This window comes from Puntigrus tetrazona, chromosome 17 (assembly GCF_018831695.1).
Source record: "Puntigrus tetrazona isolate hp1 chromosome 17, ASM1883169v1, whole genome shotgun sequence".
Taxonomy (NCBI): domain Eukaryota; kingdom Metazoa; phylum Chordata; class Actinopteri; order Cypriniformes; family Cyprinidae; genus Puntigrus; species Puntigrus tetrazona.
In genome coordinates this window covers 5,334,140-5,356,645 of record NC_056715.1, presented here as the reverse complement: position 1 = coordinate 5,356,645, position 22,506 = coordinate 5,334,140, and the positions used below count along the sequence as shown (strand labels likewise).

General features: G+C 38.4%; 1 protein-coding gene across 31 annotated transcripts in view; it reads left to right on the top strand.

Annotated features, from left to right (window-relative positions):
* The first annotated feature begins 5,528 nt into the window (after nt 1-5,528).
* The window catches only part of nrxn3a (neurexin 3a), a 277,248-nt gene continuing 260,270 nt past the window's right edge, over nt 5,529-22,506 (top strand). For 24 of the 31 annotated variants that reach the window (XR_006253012.1, XM_043262595.1, XM_043262584.1 and 21 more), the window contains exons 1-4: nt 5,529-6,360; nt 11,104-11,121; nt 12,175-12,204; nt 12,420-12,431. Coding sequence is in view for 30 of the 31 variants with exons in the window: in XM_043262595.1 (XP_043118530.1) it covers nt 5,664-6,360; nt 11,104-11,121; nt 12,175-12,204; nt 12,420-12,431 (757 nt within the window). In the remaining variant the exon portion in view is untranslated. The remainder of the gene's footprint in view (nt 6,361-11,103; nt 11,122-12,174; nt 12,205-12,419; nt 12,432-22,506) is intronic. The other 7 variants (XM_043262606.1, XM_043262603.1, XM_043262585.1 and 4 more) reach the window with 1 other exon arrangement.

The window sequence follows — 22,506 nt, the reverse complement described above, 5'->3', positions numbered from 1 at the left end:
AGCACTTTCTAAAATTAGAGTATTATTTATGAAAAAATATTTAATAAATCCAATAGCTATATTGCGTTTTTATAATATTGACAATGCTACAAAGAGCCTACTAAAAACATTTTTATAAGCATTGTCCAAAAATGATATCATATAGGCATTCACTCACATAACACGCATTTCTTGCAGGTATTGTTTCGAAATGACACGCTATGCTCCTCATTTTTACCAAGTCTCTTGGTCAGAGAAAGATCACTGTAATCTTTAGAAGAAACGGCGCGTTTCCGAGAGGACGCCAAGTCAGCATGGATCCACGAACGTAAGCAAACGCAGTCATCTCGCAGACACTCCACGTCTCTTTCCCGATACACCTGCACCTACCGCCGCAAAAAGAAACTCGTTTGTTTTTGACCAAGTTTTCCCCTCGGATTTTACTACACCTTTAAATGGCGCGAGCCTCGCACAAGAGGAAGGCGGGGTCGCGCGGCGCGTGTGTGAAAATCTCGTGATTGTCCAACAGTATCTCTGAGCGCGCGGCTCTCTGTAACTGCAAGCGAGCGCAGAACGAGGGTAAAGCGTCCTCACAACAAGACCGCGAAAAAAAAAACTACATTTAGCGGCGTGGACCAAACATATAGAGCCTGTTGGGAATGTAATGTGGATTATTACGCTTTGGGATATTTTTACGAAAACTCAGGTTAGTCTGCTGCTTTTTCTGGTGCGGAATGATTGAAAGCTCGCCGGGATGTTAGAAGTTCATCACTCGCTCCCGAGTATTTACACGTAGCCGGCTTGTTTTACATTGTAAATCACGGTGGTTGTTTCATTTTACTTTTATCTCTGTGACCGCGGCGTGTTGCGCTGGATCAAAAATAAACGACGCTCGCGTTGTTTCGCGGAGAAGCGCGATAAAAAACGAAATACCAAACTACATTATCGTTCAGGCCCACGACACAAGAAACGAAAAGAGCTTTCGCACATCCTGACGAACTCTTAAAAATACAGTTATTCTTCAAGGATAGTCGGTCCTCTGTACAGATATCAGTGTGGAAACAGTACATTATTTCTGTCAGAGTTGACCGGTTTTCGAGACTAAATCTTTAGGCGCAAAAATAAATACGCGCTTCCTGTTTTTATTTTTATTTTTTTTTGTCAGCTGCCCGAAACATCACAAAACATTTCTTATAAATATTTCATTATTTTCAGCAAGTTGGACAGCACGGGCCTGCAATCTCGCGAAAAAAAAGCACGCCTTTTCCTCCGTAAACGTGTAACAAACATTTTCGCGCTTTGCTCTCAGGAGACCCGTGTTTTTCTTAATCTGTAAAAGTAGCTGTGAATAATGAATAAGAGTTCTCAGGTGTCTGTGGAGCCATGATCGACTGCCACTCAAGATAAACAACACGCATGCCCACTGCAGGTCCGTTCTTATGAATGCACCCAGACACGGACTGGTCAGATACACAGGAACGCGCGTCCATGCTCCTTTTCGCGCTTGCATTAAAATGCATTAACATTTTCTACACATTTATATGACTAAAACGTATTTTTGCGGCGCACGCATGTGGTGTAAGCTATACATTTCAGTAAATACCATCTATTAGTGTATTAGCTTATTCTGGGTTTTATTAGACAAAGCGTATAGGGAAATTTAAGTATTTTATTAAAATATATATTTATTTAAAAATGTACAAATAGTTCAAGGGTTGCTAACACGTTGCAGTGATTTAAGGGTAATCACGAAACCCTATAAAATAGAAGATATTAAAATCTGTCTCAATAATCGAAATGTTAGAATTTTTTTGCAGCTGACTTTTTGCACGTTTGCATATATAACGTGCACATTCAGCTCTTTTCGTCTCGCTTTGAAGTGCTCAAGTGAGTACAGTGCATTATTAGAATATCTTAATTCGTTCTCATCAATTTGTAGTGGCTCATTTAGATCTCCTGGAATTTAATAGACTTTGGTAATAATCCAGCATAAGACACACAAGCGCGCTCACACACCCGTTTAAAGGCGGGCTATTCAGGCTTGTGCTTTTTAATACATTTGATGTAATGTATTTTTTTTGGTCAAAGTAATAATTGGGTTAAACGCATTGTATTTGTGTGTTAACATTTTTTTGCCGAAATGCGAACTCATCCACCCAGACAGTATCGTTTGTCCTGAAATTGTTAGGGTAGATAATATTTCGTGAGCGCGGCCTTGTCACGCGCGCGCGCGCACACACACACACACATTCATCGACGATTTTTTCCACGACTGACAGAAATGAAAACGAACGCGTATGTCTGAATTAAAATAATATATACCAATATTTATTCGAGCGTGTTTAATTTCTCCCTGACGCTCGTGTATAATTTTACCCTGTGGTGTTTCGTGACCTCTTTTGTGTGGAATATAATGCAGTGTCCTCTCACCGAAATGTAAATGTAAAATATTTTGTCCGTCTCTTTATACTTGTGCACATTTATTTGTTAGTCCGTCGTGGCTTATTTTAGGTGCCTGAAACGTGCACTTATAGTAAGAATCAAAAGCGAGATTTCGGTGTATTAGAGCACATTCTGTGTGTATATTGTGCACCATTTCAAACGGGCGAAATGCTGTTTTAAAAACGAAATATTAGAGCACAAAAACCTTTCAAATTTAATAATCCATATAAACGATTTTTTCCCCCGTAAAATGTACCTGTTTCGAGTGTATTAAATCTCATTACACGTTAGCTAAATTTAAAATAAAAGGACATTTGTATTGTTTCGTTTCCCTGTATTTTGTATCGTTTTGTTCACGGGTGTTGGTTATAATCTCCATTCACATGCCAAGACGGGCTAAATGATTTTAATGCAACCGATGTATTTTCCACAGAGATAAACGAATTAGAATAATTCACACTGATAATTCTGAAAACTGAAAAATACACTCACATATGCACACATAAATGCAATAGATATTTAACGAAGGCTCTGTGACATATAATACGCTTTTGTTTTGTTTGTCGAATGTGCTAAATAACGCAAACCACGTTTGCCATTTTTGCAACGAATATCGTTTTTGCGCGTTTTTTCCCCTTCATTTTTTTTAATTCCTTCAAATCGCCTTTTTGTCTGTGTCGCATTGAAGAATATTTCCCATTGGCGTTGTGTAATGCTCAGCCTCCAAAACACTCATCGAAGGTGCTCTGCCTTTCCAATACACCGCAGTGTGACGTGATCTTTCTGTCTTGATCAGAGCCCTGTATTATGCACGCGCTCCACACCTTTACCACAGCGAAAATTGGTCATAAATCAAATTCCTAATCCTCTGTTTCTGATTATGAGGGGTATTGTAGTGAATCGTGGCACCAGGGTGGTGTGTTTTGGCGGGGTGATGTAATGCCCGTAAATGACTGCTGCAGAACCCTCCCGCTTTAATCTGCTCACAAGTCACTGTTTCTCTGCAGTGGGTTGTTTAAGGGGTTGCTGGTGGTACCCGTGCCCACTCTGGCTCGCTTGGAGGGGGGTGGGGTTGACTGTATGAGGCCAGGTAGGAGCCTCACGCCTCCCATTCGCCGGCTGGCGGCCCAGGAGGAGAGCACCGGACGCTGATGTCATCCATTTTGGCCCGGCTCTACCTCGCCCACACCTCCGCTCCACCACGCGGATGCTCGACGGCAACCGTGTCACGTACGGAGCCGAGCTCGCTGAAATGGCGCGCGCCTCCTCCCCAAGCCTCCATGATATCATCGGGGCGCACTGGAGGACATTTTGTCGCAGCTCTTCTGGTGTAATGGCAGAGCGTAATTGAGGCACCTGTGGTAAAACCCAGCTTTGTGTGTCTGATGAATGGTTGGGCCTGCTGTCATTAACATGCCCCCCTTTCCTCCATTACCACCTCCTTCTCCTACTTGCCTACTTTTTAAGTGGGATCCAAACGCAGGGGTTTTATTTTGTGGTGTCGTCTGCCTTTCCCAGTGGGGTGTGTCAATAACGTATCAACGAGGACAATGATGGGCTTAGTTTAGCCTTTTCACCTCTCTCCTCTTCGCGAGCCCTCGCCCGACAAAAAAAAAAAAAAGAAGAAGAGAAAGCACGCATGCATATTTCGAGGTGTGGGCGCGAGCCAACGTGGAGTATCTGTTACAAGCACACGGTCTCTCGCTCTTTTTCCCCTCTTCAGCTGCAGCAGGCAGAGCTCTGACGGCATGCATTGTGTTTCGGCTCGGTTGAATCGCGTGGGCTGGTAGAGCTATTGTCCTGCTGTACCTGCTGCCTACGCCTCTGGCAAGGACACGGGCAATATTAGATGTCTATTAGGTTACACCTCGCATGTTGCCATGTAATTGGAGCCTATTCATTTATGCACGTAGGGGACACACGTTAAGAGGAGCCGGAGCTGCGTTTTGCCTTCACAAAAGTCCTGCTAATCTGTGCTGGTTCGAGGCCAAATGTCAGCTCAGCATGGGAATCTTCTCTCATATTTGTAGAACAAAACAGGGTATTTTGTTTGCGCTTAAGGATGTGTTAAAAAAACCCTGTAATTATTTTAATCCATAAAACAAACTTCTCGGTTGCTTTTTATAATGCATCCTATGCACCATTTCTTAAAAAAAAAAAGAATTAATAATACACAATTTTTAGATTTGAATATCATTTTTATACATCATCTTCATTTAAAAAATGGTTTAAAATAAAGGACCACACCTAAATTAAATATTTTTTTAAAGCAAAATATTCTAGGTTTTTAGACCTAGTGTTTAGATAACTATGGTGCTGGAAATGTATATGTCATGGGAATGTGTCAACACGCATATTATTGTTTTCATGCTTTGCGCATCCTGCAGAAAGCCTTTTAATTTTCCACATCATCAGATAAACACGGACTCACTGCTATTGAATGATAGCTGCATTTGCCATGTGAATAATGCTGGTAATTTACACACTAGATGACCGATAACGCACAATAGTCTTTTGGGTAAAATGTCTCTAAAATAGAAACTTTTAATTAGGCTTTATCAGGAGTTGCATTGTACAAAAATGACGGGAGACTTATTCAGATGCAGCTTTTCATGATTATAGTTATGAAACTATACTAAATGTTTTGTTACATAATATATTTTAATGCTTTAGTGTTTTATGTTTAAAAAAATCACACTCTTGTGTGACAAAATCTGTGGATTTGTTTGTAATTTGATGCTTTTCTATTTTGACAGCTATTGTGCGCTATACGGGGCAGAGTAACCGCATGGACTACATTACCCACAAGGCATCATGCAGTCTGCGCTGGTTTCCCTAAATACAAAAAGAGTCCGACCTGGAGGACCTGTCTGGATGATTGAGGTCTGAGGAGATACCAGAAGAAAACAGCACCTCAGTAGACACACAGCACCTCATCTGCTCGTCTCTTCAAGTCGTTCCAGGAAACGTGGAAGAAGTACTTTTATTGTCGCCTGACAGAGATTGGATTGTTGTGCAATGTCATTGGCCTTATGACTGTTATTTAAGACTGTTCTCCTCCTAACTCCTCTCCTCTTTTAGGATATTTTTGTTTGTCGCATGCGTTGACGATCTCACCTCTTCTTTAGTATCTCTGGGCATACTGTGGGATGTACTTTGGATATACTGACCTTTGAACCAAAGCAAATTCAATGATTTCCTTCTGTTCAGGATAATAACCCCAAATCTCCAGCACTTTTACAATGAATTTCTTCAGATTCCCAGTCCAGTTGCAGCTGCTGATCAGTACTGTGCTTGGGCCCTGCTTGGGCCTGGAGTTTACAGGGTCGCAAGGCCAGTGGGCACGCTATCTCCGCTGGGACGCCAGCACCAGAAGTGACCTCAGCTTCCAGTTCAAAACAGACGTGTCCACTGCCTTAATCCTGTACTTTGATGATGGAGGTTTCTGCGACTTCCTGCAACTCATGGTGGTCGAAGGGAAGCTCCAGTTGCAGTTCGGCGTCGACTGCGCTGAGACCACAGTTGTATCGGACAAGCGAGTCAATGACAGCAGCTGGCATTCTGCCACCCTGAGCAGGTACAACCTGAGAACTGTACTGGTTCTGGACGGAGTGAGCAAATCGGGTGAGGTGCGGCCACAGAGGCAGTACATGAAGATCGTTAGTGACCTCTTCCTGGGCGGAGTCCCTCAAGATATTCGAATTTCTGTGCTCACTCTCCCGACAGTGAAGGATCTTCCGCCGTTTAAGGGAATTATCAGGGAACTGAAGTACAATAACAAGGAACCTATTCTGCTAAGCAGCCAGAGGGTCCGTATGGACATAGAGGGGATCTGCATGGAGAACCCGTGCGAGAATGGAGGAACATGCTCCGTTGTGGATGGGGAACCGCTTTGTGATTGTTCTAAGACGGAATACATTGGCCGATTCTGCAACGAAGGTAAAACAGTTTATATTTTACAGCTTCTCAATAGAGAGCAAATGCAATCTTGACTTTGTACTGTATGTGCAATGTCAAATATTTTTTTCAGACATTTATTGGCACTCATCTAATCATACTTGAAATTGTTGGTCTTAACTGTTGAAATGTGAATAATGTTTCCCAGAATCCTTAATGCTACCGAAGTTTGAGTCTGAGGGCCCGGTTAATGGCGTCTCTTAGCTTGTCTACAGAAGGTGAACTGTTTTCTGCATTGGCAGGTGTTTTTAAGCTGGGAATTTTTTCGATCAGCTCCATGAGACCCTCCTCAATTCCCTCATCGCTTCTTACGGTCAATTCAAAGCGAATGTCATTGAAATCCACTACTAGCAAAGCCTGCGTTTTTACCTCTGTAAAGCACTAAGCTGTTTGTGTCTGGCAAGCATTTGTGCGTGTTAGTGTGCCCAGCTGAGGAGGTGGGGTGTTAGGATGTTAAGGTGCCTTTTCAGATCCCTTGGTTGTTTTTCTGAAGTGGCCATTTTAGTTTCTCTGGGGATTTGAGGAGGCCATTTCACAGCTCTGGGTTTTGTTGTTGCACCTCTTCAACAGAGAATGAATCAGAGACGGGGGATAATTGCCTATTTTAAACATGTCAATTGCAATTCTTTATAGCGTCATTACTGTTTTTCCTACAAAGAAATTTTTATGACCTTGATTATCGAATGTGCTCATTTACATACAGATCTTGGTTTGCGCATATTTATTTTGTAATAATTATCATCATAACTAAATTAAATTTTGTTATATCACAGAAGAAAATCACAACTTTCTTCCTCCATGAAACGTTTTAGATCCTGGTAGATGATCCTGATGGTAATGAAAGGTACACCATGATATATATATATTTAAATATATATTATTTTAATATTTCACTTTATTTTGATCATTTTTGCTTTAAAGATAGACTCTTAAATGCTTTCAACTGTAACAAAAAATATGGGTTTTATTTATCTTATCTGATAAATAATTTATTTGAATTAGCTAGAAAACAATTACAGAAACTAATGTGTATATATATATATCCTGTCTTGTTTAGGCCTAAATTTCTTTTCCCTTGTGATTGGAGTGTTTAAGCTGGGTGATTGATCGTTGATCAGTGCTCTGAGCCCTATGAGTTGTTACTCCCATTGTAGACACAACCTTCTGCAATGCTCTCCTTAATTACACAGTTACTGAATGTGATTAAAATGTTAAAGTCAGGATGCTATCTGTGTATTTAGGTATTTAATATAGAAGTGAATGTGCATGCAGGTACAGCCTGTTTTAGAGCGCAAGAAAGAGAAAATGAGAAAAGGAGGGATGTGTAGAAGACCGGGCACTAGGGCTAGATTTATTGGTTGTAAAGAGAGCAGAGTTTTGGGCTTGATTTACAGCCGTTGTTGCTCTCCATCTTGTTTGGCTGACTGGGTCCTGCAGTCCACTGATAGGGGCTAAAGCCAGATGTAAAAGCAGCTTTGATGGCTTTGAATGCTGGGAATCGGTTCAGCCAATCATAAAAGAATAAATAAACCATTTTTGGGGGCCATTTATTTTGGTGCACAGGGGTAGCCTGACCTTAAAGGCTCTGTAAGACTACAGCTGAACTTCCTCCGCTGGCGTCCCTTACAAATCCAAATCAAAACCAGTATTGTGAAACGACACATTAATGGCTGACATCAGTGTTTGATAACAACATTACGAAAATCCACTGAGCAATCTTAATTCCATCTTAATCTTGTGTCTTTGGGCTTTTGAAACATCTGTATGTGGGTAATAAATATCGGGTCGGAGCCATATGGCAAGCTGGTCCGAAGTGTTAAGCATTAGCCTTATGTACGTTTGACTGAATCCAATTGCCATAGCAGCGGCAACAACAATCTGACACTCCTCTCGATGGCCAGATGGCTAAAATGGCCTCAGAACTGTTTTGCGTTGCTGTGGCGTATGTTCCTCGCACTGTGAAAATCGTGATAGCCATGCCGCTGCATCATTTGCGAAAGCGCGTAATCTTTTGGCGGATTAGAATAATAAACATTTGGCAGCCAAACAAACACTCAATCTGTCTTCCCATGTGGATGGTCTCTGAATTGGTACGCTGAGGTTTATGTTTAAGCTGGCCACTCTTTACAAATCTCCTCGTGTTATTTAATGTAAACAAAGCAAATTCAAAAGTGCATTATAAGGAGGTTTTGGAGTTGTTAAAGCATAATGCTTTCTAATTTTCTAGTTATGGTTTGCTATTTGTTTGTATATAGGAGAACTGTCCTATGTAATTGAACTTAACATTTTTACTATTTGAACGAAATTTTAACTTTATACTGTCTCTTTATACTAATGCATGTGTATCTAGATGTGTACACATTATGTAATTACAGTGTAAATGCACATTGGTACATAGTACCCATAGCTGTAATATTTCTGCAACTGCACACGTAACAACCCTCATAATGGTATGTAACAACACTTTTTTCACTTCACTAACTAGTTGGATCTCGAGTTGGATTGACATGGTAACTATTCAAAACTGTCCTCTTAATATAGTGTAACATTCTGGACACCAACCACAATTTATATGTAAAGCCTAACTTACTGGCCGCTGCTGTGTAATGTCAGGGTAATTACATGGTGAATACATAGCAATTGTCTACTTATTATAAAGTGTAACACTTTCTTTACCATTGAGTGGGTTGTGACATATATGTAGTTACGCAAACATTACCGCTGTAGATACTACCGTGTACCAATGTATACTTGCACTGTGGTTACATACTACATACACATATAGTGACTACAGTATGTAACTACACAGTTTTTAGGTTTTTAAGTTTCAGTTTCAGTTTTTAATATAACTGGGACTAAAAGTGATGCTTAAAATTTGTTGAGAAACATTTAATTCACTCTTTACATGTTTAAACTGGCAAACCTGTTGCTTTGGAGAAATTTGGAAAGATCTATTAATGTGCTACAACTAAACATTAATTTCTATTTCACCGCTGTTTCTGAGAAACCAGGTCATCGTATAAGGCTGACAGTGCATGTAGACATTCATATTCCAGCCAGAACTTCAGGACAGGTCATCTCAAGAGCTGAACACATCAATCAAGTCACCGTGGCTCTCACATCCTAAGTGTAACTCAGCATTCCCCGCTCTCCAATCACATCCTAATACTTTCCCCATCAGGTTAATGCATCTCATCAGAGGACTTAATGTCCAGTACCAGCCTTTAACAAGCACGGCAGACAGACACACACTTACACATTGGAACGTGTCCCGAAATGAGTGACCATGAGAGACAACATATTGCATTTTCAGCCAGTACAGACATCAACACATACAGGACTAAATTAATGTCTAATGTAGCTGTAATTACTCTGCACTAAAAGCATTTCATGGAGGCAGACCCCATCAGGTTTCCCTTAATTTCCTGTATTAGTTGCAGTTTGTGTGCACTGGCAACAGATAAATTGGTTTTTTAGCCTGTCAGTGTCTGGCACTAAAAATCTATAGTAAAATCTGTAAATCATATGAAATAATTAATTGTAATAATCTGTATAATTTCAAAGTTAACTAAATAATAATGAATACAACATTTTAAAAAGTAAAGCTAACCATAGTTATGTCTCTATATATTAAAAGATTTAGTTTGTCATTTCATATATTACGCACATTTACAAATCATTAAAAAATAATTGGAATATATTTTTACTATTAAAACTATTATAGTTTTTCCTAATCTAAAGTTGTATTAATAAAAAGTTGTCTATACGTGTGCATACATCCATAATAGATTTTTGTGTTTAAATAGTCAAATAACACAGAAATCATTTTTTTATGTATGTATGCACACACGCAAAATAGATTTCTGTGTTTAAATATTGAAATTATTTTTTTTAAAGCCTAAATGCTTTAAAATGGCTTCATTTTATTTCTAATGTTTAACAGCTGATGTTTAGCTCAATAAAAGCACCACTGCTAAAAATATCAAAGCTTAAGAATCGCTGACCTCACTAATCGAGTAGTTGGATGTTCAGATGATCGTGAATCATCCCTAGCCGAACAGATTAGAGAAATCGTAGATTAGCTGTTTTTCATCACACAGAGCATTGCAATGCCCCGTTTATCAGTGTTGGATGCCCTTTGGTTTGGGAGACGACCAGAGTGCATTAATGAAATGAGTCAGCCCAGTGCTTCAGTGCCAAAGGCGGCCTGTGACACAAAGAGAGAGAGAGAGCGAGTGTGTGTCTACATTGAGAGTAAACTCTACCAGGCTCTGAGTATGGAACAGTGCTTTAGACAAACATCAGCGTCCCATAAATCCACAACCCTCTCTAAAGGGAGCAGGTTCTGTTGCCTGTTTGGATTTATGACCCAGGCGTGGATGTGGGCTTTGGGAGTGTGTGTAAGACATGGAAGATGAACTAGACCTCTTAGATGTCGGTGTGTCATGTTGTTTCATACACCACAGATCTGATTCCCCTCTCCTTATATCCCGTAGAAAAGAGGTGGTGGATGGATGGATACAAGGGGCATTTTAAGGGTTTCTATGTACATGCACAGGGCAGACGTCTGCTCAGTGCATGCTGGCAGGAGTGTCAAAGTTTGCATGATAGTTTTCATGCAAAGATAATATGAGTGGGCTCTAATGGCTTCAATGTCTCTCTCTCTTTTTTTTTTTTTTTTTTTTTCTTTTTTCCTTTGTGTCTTCTTTGCTGCAACTGCATCAGAGGCCAACAGCATCCCAGGTGAGCTGATAATGTCCTTAAGGCTGAACTGAAGCTGTCTTTTATAGACGGTGAATGTATTAATGATGTAGAGTGCATATGTAATTCACATATACAGATACTTTCAAACATAATAGTACTCTCTTTACCACAGTGAAAAATACTTAATGATCCACAATAACATTATTATAACATTATTACATATAAAAGTACCACATTTTGCTTAATTGTAATGTTTAATTGCAACATATAATTGCAAATAGTGTTCAGTGTTTGTGGAATTTGTAACAAACTGCATGTTTTTACTGTACAGTTCTACCATAGTCACCAATAATAATCTACTCCTCAATTTAATGTTGAAACTCAATGTGTAAAATGCACAACACTGTAAAAATGTCTTAAAAGTTGTTGAAAAAACAGGCCAAAGATTATTGGAATTTTTTTTTTCGAGTAAATAGCGTCTTTTTAGTCTTTCCACTGTACATTAAAATTTCACATTTAATTAAACATGTTACTTGACATTTCTTTTTTTAATAATTTTCTGCAGTTTCTGAATGTAAACAATTTCTACACCAATGTTTGCCTAGATGACTATTCATCATAGATTTGCATTTTTATTTCCACTTTAAAAGCAAACAATTGAGCTGTCACATTAGATAAAACATCTAAATAAAATAAATAAATAAATAAAGGAGCTAAACTACAATTTTCCATAAAAATGCGAAAGCGGAGAGTTTTGTAATTACCACTTTGTCAAATGATAAAAACTTTAGGTTGCATATAATTTTAAGGCATCCTTGTTACAGAGTAAATATGCCTTTAAGTGCTGAGTAATCTTAATGAACTACATGTACTTACTATATGGTTGGAGTTAGCATCAGGGTCACTTTCATGTAATTATGCATAATTAATTGTTATTACAATAGTAAAACCTGTGTAACAATGACACCTTAAAATATAAGTGCAACCAAGCCTAAAAAATAAATAACAATAAATAATTAAGATTTAATATCATTGTATGTTCTGATATACATCTAAAGATGTTCTTTTTGCCACTTTCTCTGTTTCTCAAAGGATTTGCACACATGATGATGGCGGATCAAGGTATGCCACACCCCTTCACCGGTATTCACTCTATTCAGATTGATTATGCATGCTGGAATTGACTGAATTGCTGTGCACCGAATGAGCTAAACTGTAACTCTGAACCTTGAATGCATAGATGTGAACTGTGCTTTGACGGATTCTTCATATCTCTCCATGCTTCCCCTCTGTGGATACTCTTTATCTCTCTGTTCCTTTTCATCTCCTTTCTCAAGCCAAGGGCAAAGGTACAGAACAGTTTTCTTCTTCAAGTTGTGCTCTCTTGTGTTTACATCCATGTTTTTAGTGCTTTTTTTTGTGCTAATAGCTGTTCACCATGTCTGACTTTTAAAAAAGTGTAATTAAATCAGTATTAATTGAAGACAAACACAAAAGGTATTCTAACTCCAGTCTGAATGGTCTTAACTGTGGCGTCTGCCTCCTGGTGGTCTTATACCCAGTAGGTATTTGTATCAGCTGCTAAAATGCATAAACGGCACAGTATGACTCAGTCTCATGAGGGTTTATCTAGCTTGAGACCATGAATGATGCTTTATTTGCCATGCGGTGTTTGTTGTGGTTTTGATCTTGCATGTGGAGTTTTGAGAAATGTTGTGTTTGTGTTCAGCCAGGTGCCAAAATGACTTTCTCTGCATGTTTTTTTAAAGAAGGAGAGAAAGAAAGAACTGTGATATTTCAGTCTGGCAGTACATGTGTGCTGTCATGTCATTTCATAGCTGGCTCCTCTAGGGAGGCTTGTAGATGGGCCCGATTTAGCCTTGACTTGCTGTTGGGCTGAGCATCCCTGTGGAACGCTGTTGTACCACATGTCATCCCTGCCGTCTCACCCGATCCAAAATTTCATGTCTCAGAGTGGCCAAATAACTTCATTCTTCAATAGACAAGGCTTGGAATTGTCTTGATTCTTTGCAGGGCTTAAGTGCATCCACAAACGTGCAATTTTACACAGCATAGCTGCATTATTTAAAAGTTCTCAGGTTTTGTAGGGTTATTGCCAAATGTTTCTCTCAGCTTGGACCCTTTTTTCTTCACAATAGAAATATGTTGCAGACCTGAGTACATTTAGCTTCAGAGTAGGAATGTTTGTTGGTGCAACATATGTGAAATCTTATATGCTTGAATTTTTTTTAGGAGTTGTTTAGTTGGCAGTGGTCAATTCTGAAAGCATAATAAATTAATGAATGCAACAATTAAACTTAAAAAAAATCACACACACACACACACACACACACACACACACACACACACACACACACACACACACACACACACATATTGATTTGCAGTTGGTTTGAATGCAGCCCAGTCTAATAGACCTGCACATAAGATGCCCTATTTAATTTAAGCAAATGAAAACTAGACTCTGAGGGACAGCCTTACAGATATTTTTTTTTAAAATTGCACACAGTGTATAGAGATATCCTGTATCCCATAATTTTCACGAAATTTCAATACTTGTCTAAGATATTGGCTCAGAAAATTGTGTGTATAAAGAGTAAAAGAGTAAAAATCGTGTGGATGTACCGCTTCTTAATTTGCAAATTAATGCAAATTACGACTTGTGGGCTCATTTACAAGGAATACACAGCTGATCAGTCGAACCATGTGTGAAAATAACCAGTCATTGGACATTAGAAATTCGTAATACAGTTTAAAGGGTGTGACTTTCTATTGCATGAATATGAACTAAAATAAATCCAGGCATATGCTGCAATTCCACTTGCCAACCTAGTTTCTTCCCTCAACCTAATTTAAGTGCTAAGTCAGAGCCCAGTCAGCGAGAACCTGGCAGACTGACAATACAGTATAGCCAGTCAGATGCATTAGCGCGTTATTTGCCTGCGTTGCATTAAAAGCGTTTGTATTGTAGAGCTGTCTCCAACGCTGTCTGTCTCTCCCGCTACCGCCGCGCGTTAAATCCCTCTGCTAGACTGAGGGACATTATTACAAATCAGCCTGGCTGTATGCCCAAGTTAAGACGACAAGGGCTTCCATTTAGGAGCCCATTTGCATCTGAGTGATTCTACGAAATGTTTAATTTATCTGCGTTTGTTTCCATCGCATCTCTTCCTTTCACCTTTCATCGCAGCTCGAGTTTTACAGCGCGTACAGCTCTCATTTTTAAACCTTTCCTCAGAAACCTCTTGCGGTTAAACCTTAGGAAGGTTCCTAATTGTAGCACTTTGTAATATTTGACAGTGTTGTGTCTGCAGTATCATAAAGGGAGGAAGTGAGAGGCAGCAGCTGTTTTTGGGTAGCCCAGGGCTTGTCGCTCATGTCTGCGTATCTCACGGCTCTCGGACGCCATTCTTCTGCGCTCGTCTGAAGTCAATCATATCAGTCAGTGCCCTGTTCTTCTCTCTGGCACAGGCATATGTCAGCAAACAACAAAAAGTTAAAGGACAGTGATGAAGAAGTGTCTCTCACTGTTTTTAATTCTGTAATCTTTCTTTCCGTCTGTTAGTTTATCTGTGATGCAACTTCCTTTTATTTTCCCAAGGAAACCTGTTAGTGCTCAGAGGTAGTGTTTTCTCAATTTAGGAGACATGGTATCAGCTTTCTCAAGGACGATTTCTAAAAGCTCACACATAAGACAGTCGTTACAGAACAGTATAGAACTATAAAATTAATATGAATGGCAAGCTTAGATATTTTGGTATAAAAAGACTATTTGAGGTAGTATTGATTGCAGACAATATTTGATGTTTTAGACATTTATGATCTTTTCTGAACTGGAAACTACTTAAAGTTAAGTAAAATTATTGTGTATTGCATAGAATGGGATATTGAATAAAGTTTGTTGAAATCTTGAGACAGGTGTGAGATTACTAGGGTATTTAAATCTAAAAATTCAAGATACATAAGCTCCATTTTACTCAGAGATCTTATCAGACATTATAGAGTTCTCATTTTTGGCTCATTGAACTATCAGCTTTGTTTTAAATGCCTCTCCTTATTGTTTTGGATGAAAAGTATACAGCTAAATATAAAATTATATACAATTTATTGAGGATAGCAGAATGACCGAATGTAGTATCTCTAAACTGTTCCTCCTTGAATCATTTGCAAAAAATATTCATTATAGTGAATTAAATCAGTAGAAGTCTGCAAATATTGTCTGCTTGGCACAGCGGTTAGATTGGTTACTGTGGTTCTGGTTCAGACCTCCCGGAGATTTCTCAAGGCATTCCGCAAGTGTGCGTAGTCTTTGATAGATATTAGTTGGTACAGGAGGCAGTAAATGAGTTGACCTTTTCGGACGGCAGTGGAGAGTCTGAGCTTTGTTACAGGACAGAGGGGAGTAGAAACACTGCAGCTCACGCTATGCTGATGAACTCACACGCAAGGTAATGAATTGCAGTGCCATTATGCAAATACTATGCTAATTATCTAATCAGATTTGATTCCATTAAGGATGTAGCCAGCTTCCTAACCTTGAGAAGGCAGGGACTGATCAGCTCACTCTCTCTAAATTAGTTTATTCTTTTTTTCTTTACAGACATTTAATTTTTTTCTAAATAATTTCTTTTTCTTGTCTGTTTTAGTTTCAAGATTTTTTTATTTCATTTTATTTTTTCAGTGATTTTATTTGCTTTCCCTCAAAAAACTTTTCAAATGCTGCCTTTTTCTATTCTATTCTATTCTATTCTATTCTATTCTATTCTATTCTATTCTATTCTATTCTTATCCCTTTTATAACCTTTTTTTCCTCCTGTTTTTCTTTGGTTTAATTTATCCCCTCCCATTTTTCCTGGCTTTTCCAGCCTTCTTTTAAGTTCTTTAAGTTTCAAGTACATTCCTATTGCAGTACAATTGCCACCCTGTTCCAAAGCGGCGTTTTTATGGCACAGACATAACAGCGTTCTGCTAACAGAACGCTTTTTCCACACATCTGAAGTCAGGTTTCTGACAGTGAGGTGACACATGTGTGTGTGAGAGCCAGATAATGAAATCTTTATCACATGTTTGGGAGGCCCGTAATTCCATTTGCTCTACTAATCCTCCTCGGTCACTCTGTCTCTCTGTCATTTACCGAACAAACCTGCCTAACCAGAATTAACCCTGGATTCATCTACAGTTTACTCTCTTTTAATGGCACAAATGTAGCGAGCCTATATAAGCTTACTTTTAAAATAGACCACTATTACGTTCTTAATAAAAGTAGGCTACTGATGGCGTATCTAACCAAATACAAAATGCGTTTGCACGAGCCCCCTATTTGATAAGAATGTATTAGGAAACATGCCGGTCTGATGTGGCTTGCAGAGTTGTGTTTTGTATTTCATCTTGTCTGTAATTTATATAGCTTTTTTTTTTTTTTTTTTAAATGTCATGCTCTGAATACTCCTCAGGCCTCATCAGTGCAGGAAGAGCTCTTAGGAAAGCCTGATTGAGCCACCTTGCTGGCTGGCTGCTGATCAGAGCGCGATGGCCTCTCTTGTGTAATCAGGACCAGCCACACAGGGCGTCCTTTAACAAAATAGCCTCATCACCTCCCCCTCCGTGATCTCCCCCCTCTCCATACGCTGTAACCGAGACAACAGAACTCCTCACCGTCCCCCTCCCCACGGAACCTCTATTTTCAAATCCCAAAGGCTCTTTTCAGCGTGCCACTGAAAAGAACATCAATCACACCCGATACACACACATGTACACACAAACAAACAAAAAACGAAAGCCTTATTCCGCCACCCCCGGTCCACCCATCTGAATGCAGTTATGCCCATAATTGCCTCCAATTTCCCTGAGTCACACCTGACATATTAAGCTACTGTACACAACGATTTCCTTTCTGGTCCCCAGAGGGAACAAGTGCCATTTGATTATGGCTAAATGTGATTATTGTCCTCCCATCCAACTGGCTTGTGGCGGTCTTTTGTCTATGACAAAACAAGAGAACAAGGCGACCACTCTGATAGTGACGGACCAGCCCGGATGTTGCTCAGCGAACAAAAAAACTGTTAATTATTTGTTGAAATAGGCATTCATTTAACAATGAAATGAACAAAAAGAAAGAAATCAGATGCATGGAAAACTGTTTTGCAGAAATAGGGTTTTACATGATTCTTGTAAAAGCAAGAGCTACATGTATTATTTTTTTATGATAATTTCGTTATATTTATATAATCATTAATTATTATTATAATTATTATTACAAAAGATTCCATTATTACTTATTCTTTTGAAAAAGAAATGAAATGGCTTATAGCTGAAGTTTGTTTGCATATCTGTATGCTGAGTGATGAATGCAAGATATTTTTGGCCGGTCTCATCAGACATGCAGTAGGAGGCACATTTGAAAAAAAAAAAAAAAATGACTGCTTATTTAAAACCACTTCAATTAGTAGGATTTAACCCCTTCATGCTGGTGAGAGGAGGGTTTGGAGCAAATGGTGGTCTGCACACACAGAATTTCAAAGTATAACTCAAGTGAATGGATTGTTTAGGGTGGTATCTCCTTTAAGATATTACCTATCTTTTTTTTTTTGAGACATCTCAATCACTTGGTTACATCTTTTTGGAAATGTTCTGCTTCCGACAGTAATAAGATTTTTTTTCCACATTCAGAGTGAATAGCATTGGTCTGTTATTTGTCATTTGAAAATGTCATGTTTCAGTAATGGAAATTGATTCAGAAATGACACAACTTGTCTTTATGACACTGACAAAAATAATACTGGGCCAGACCTAATGGAGTTCTCCAGTTTCATATAGCAAAACTATAGAGAGATGTAACCCTATTTACTTTACACATGAGCTTATATATGTTTTTATGCTTGTTTTTGTCCAGAAAATTCATATGAAATTAAATGCACACATTTCGATTAAACATTCTAAATGTTTTGCTGGTTGCAAGGCAAAAAAGGCTCATTCAGGCCAGAAACATTTTCATACATATATTTTTGGGGATTTCTCCATTGCGAGGGTCAAGACTATATTTATTTTTAAATAACCATGATGAAGCATGTTTTTTTTTTTGTGGTAATGAGAATTTATATATGAGTCACCGAGTGTAGAGGTCATACAGTGCCGAGCAGTAATTGCGTTGTTAGAAGTGGGCAGATGTGAACATCTGGTGTCCAGCAATGCGCCTATTGATCCTCATTATTTTGTGTACTTGGAGACAGCAAAGGGCTTTCATTCGCACAATTACTCTTTAATTGTGACAAGCATGAAACAAGCATATTTAGCACTATTAACAATCATTGATTGAGAGTTATTTGAGACCAGACTTGTTTGTGCAGGCTTGCAGTAGTCTTGTGTAAATGCTGGACACAGATAACATTTTTATGTACTGTTTATTAAGAGGATTACTTATATAAATAGGTAATATAGGAAGGAATTTAGCATTACATCCCCTGCTCACCAATGGATCAAAATCACCGTCAAAATGAGAAGCAAAACTGTTGATAAAAACATCACAACAACCAGTAATCCACACCCCAGTGTATTATTTAATGCATTTCAAAGTGGAAAACAGCAAGAAAAATCAATCATTACAGTGTCTACTTTAATATATATGTGTGTGTGTGTGTGTGTGTGTGTGTGTGTGTGTAACCATGGACCACAAAACCAGCCAATAAGGGTACATTTTTTGTACCCTTACATAATATTTGGCTGAGATACAACTATTTGAAAATCTAGAATCTAAGCGTGCAAAATTGTCTTTTGTGATTGGTTTTCATCTCTGTTTAGGGATGTTAGAACAGACAAAAAAAAGACTAAAAAACTGCTCTTTTCCAAAACAGTGGAGCAGCATAAGTGAGCTGCTTATGGAAGAGCTAGTTAAGCAAAGTGGTGTCTAAAGGCTGTACCTCATTTTGGCCAAAATTGAAGATTTTGGAACAGTTTCATCATGTTAATTGAGATGGTTGGTAACGTTTCCGTTGTTTTTAATATTATGGTTCAGTAAAGTAAGCTAAACGTACCAAAACACATGGGCCATATTTTGAATATTTCTGCTTTTGTTGCTGTAAAGGTCTGTAGAAATCATAGAGTGCTTTATCTGAACAAAACAACAGAAGTCTACGTGATGTCCTAATTTAAATAGCTAAGTAAATGTGTGCTTGTAGATACGTGTGAGACAACCTACACCTGCTAGTAATCAATACACCTCAAGTGCAACCTGGCTGCCATGGCAACCCCTCTCAAGCTGTTTGTTTGAGATGGCGTGTTAGCATGGTGCCTGTCCTGGTTTTCCCTGGTCTTGGTTAATTCTAACCAAAGCAGACACTTTGGTGCATAATTATGCATCAATGGAAATCTAGCTCATGCAGCTCTTAATGCTAATTTTCTTTCCTGTTATAATCCACATGCGGGATTAAACAGTGCGTCACAGTACTGACTCACACTTTCATAATATCAACCTTCCTAATGAAGGCTTACATGTAGGCATTTCTCACAATGTGCGGACATGCTTAAGGGCTGAGAAATGCGTCCTACTTGTGAAAGGGACACTTGATGTCGGACTTAGATATGGGTGTGGTTTTCTCATTCATACATTATCTGTATTAATTAGAATATGTGTTTATATATATATATATATATATTTATTATTATAATTTTTTTTATGTGTCTTTTCAAAAATGTATAGAAATTAATAGCACGTTACTTTGTACATAGCAAAACACCTGAAAATGATGACTGCTGAAGGAATCTCTGGGTGGATGGCTGATTCTGACCCACTTTTTACCCGAGTCTGGCTAACCTGCCATGTGTGTATGTGCTGAGCACCGTTTGAATTGTGTGCGTTGTGAAATATGCATGAGATATGCCTGGGCAAAGGGCCATGAGGAAGCAGGTCAGCCCTGGGCTGGAGTTGAGAACCTGTTAAGAGTGTGTGTACACATACACACACACACACACACACACATACAAAGTGGACTTCACTGAGCACATGCTCAACAGCAGGTTGTACAGTCACTAAAAAAAGCTGACAATAAGGCTTGTTTTTGTACATGCACAGGTTTTCGTTTTTGATTTTAATTTTGACAAAGGATGCACAATACTTTGCTGGTAAATTTTTTATTGCTATTGTAAAAATCCAATTACAGAAAGAAGAAATAAAGTTTAAAAATAGAAGAAATAAAAAATAGTGTTATTTAAAATTTCTTTGTATTTTTTTCATTTCCTACTTTTAAAAAATGGAGTGAAAATAGTTTTACATTTATTAATTTAGTAATAAACATTACTATTATATTAAATTAATGTAGGTTAGGAAAACGTTTGGAACAAGCAAGTGATTACTTTTTTATTTTTTGGTGAATTACACCTTTAAATGTTAAATTTGAATGATTTATTTTAGTTTGTAGTGTTTTATTATTATTATTATTATTTAAACATTTTTCACTTTCCCTCCTTAAGTTAATGCCTGGCACCACTGTAATTGTGTGTTTCTGTGATAGGATCCTGTCCTTGTTGTGCACACTCTGACCTGTGCGTTTGGTTAAACGCTGCACCTCTATTCTTTCCTGCTCTTCTCTTTCCTAGAACACAGGCACACCGAAAGTAACCGGTGTCGGTATCTTGCCCGTCTTTGGTGTGAGTAACCCCCCTCAGTGCTTTGGAAGCCTGAGATAGTCACCTGATCTGGCCTTGCTGTGAAAGGATAGAGTCTGTGACCTCAAGCCAGTTGAGAAGCGCTGCCAACAAGGGGCAGGCAAAACAAAAGGATGATTGTCTGTCTCAAAGCAAGCAATATTTCATCTGAGGGCAATTACTTTGTGCCTAAATGCTCAATTCTGAACTTCAATGTTTCATATTGTAAGTGACTGTAAGATCAAGTCTTCTGCTGATGTTTCAGAAGACATTTGTTACGTTTTCATCCAAATATGTCACTGGAAGCTGACGGCAAGGAAACAAAACTGAATGCTGTTCCTTTAATAGTGTTATGATGATATAATCAGTAGTTTCAGTGAATCAGTTGAGAAATCCCATTGGCCCAAAAGACCGTTTTACCTCAGGCAAAGTCGATAGCAGAGGGCAGAACGTAATTTATCTGGTGCACACATCTGTTGTGTTTAGAAAACATAGTGGCCAGACACCAAGCGGTATTTTAGAATACTTATGAACAGTCTGTAAACCTTAGTTATTAAAAAGCCTACTTTTTAATGTCTTAATAGATAGACTGTCTTCTGTTTTAATATATTTTATATAAAATTTAAGATACACACACACACACACACACACAGATACACACACACACACACACACACACACACACTTACATAAATAAGACCGGACCTCACGTTGGTTTCATATGGATTACTTTATCTGAGAACATCTGCTTAAAATGTAACACTACAAGTTATCTGTAGATATAGTTCTCATGTCACTATGTCAAGTTTTTGTTCATTTTTGCGGAAATTAAGAAGTTCACAGAGACCAATGCTTTATTTCACAAAAGCACAATGTTTTGTTGAAAATGATAATGTATGCATATTAAAGTCAACCTTTTAGAGTTTCAAATGATGCATTGCTCTTATCTATCCGATAAGTCCTGTTATCAGGAAAAAAATGCTATTGATTGTTGCGGTTTACATATTTAATTTTTTTATTCAATATTACAGAAAGAACTATGAGTTTCATTTTGTAGGTAATTTTTTTTAGGTTTGATAACTTAAAAAGTTATTTTAAAGTAAACTTGAAAGTAAAGGAATAAGTAGTCAGTAATTTAATCAAATTGCAATTTTAAAGTAGTAATTACTAATTTGTGATGGATTTTTTTACACTGATTAATCATTTACAATAATAGCATGAGTGTTTATTTAGTAAGTGGTAGGGCTCCCTTTGAGATCATGGCTTTATTGAATCATAATTGTCTAGATAAAAAGCTTGCGTTAACGTTAGTGCAAACATTTTTATTTTTAGCTACAAATTAAGCCACGGTTTCCGGTGTTACAAATCCAAATGACGAAAGCACCGCCATTCCTTTGAGGAGGCGGTTAGTGTTTTAAGGTCTTTGCATCCACCATCCACCATCACAAAAGCATAGGGAGAAAAAAGCGTAGTCTTTTTATAATAAACACAGTGGGTCTTCGTCTCTCAGAAAGCTCGATTTAGGAAATGAAAGACTTCAAAGACAGTGTTGTGCCCTTTCATGTCCCAGATTAAACCGGGTATGCTCAGCCTGCACGAGTGGGTTTGCTCCACACGCAGGGAAATCCGTGCTGATATGATACGTGCGTGAACGCTTATAGGGTTTCCTCCGCATGACTATTTGGTTTCATGTGCAGATCCGAGCACGAGACGCTTGTAACGTGATTGGCTTAGGGATAGAAACGAGAAAGCGACACATCAGAT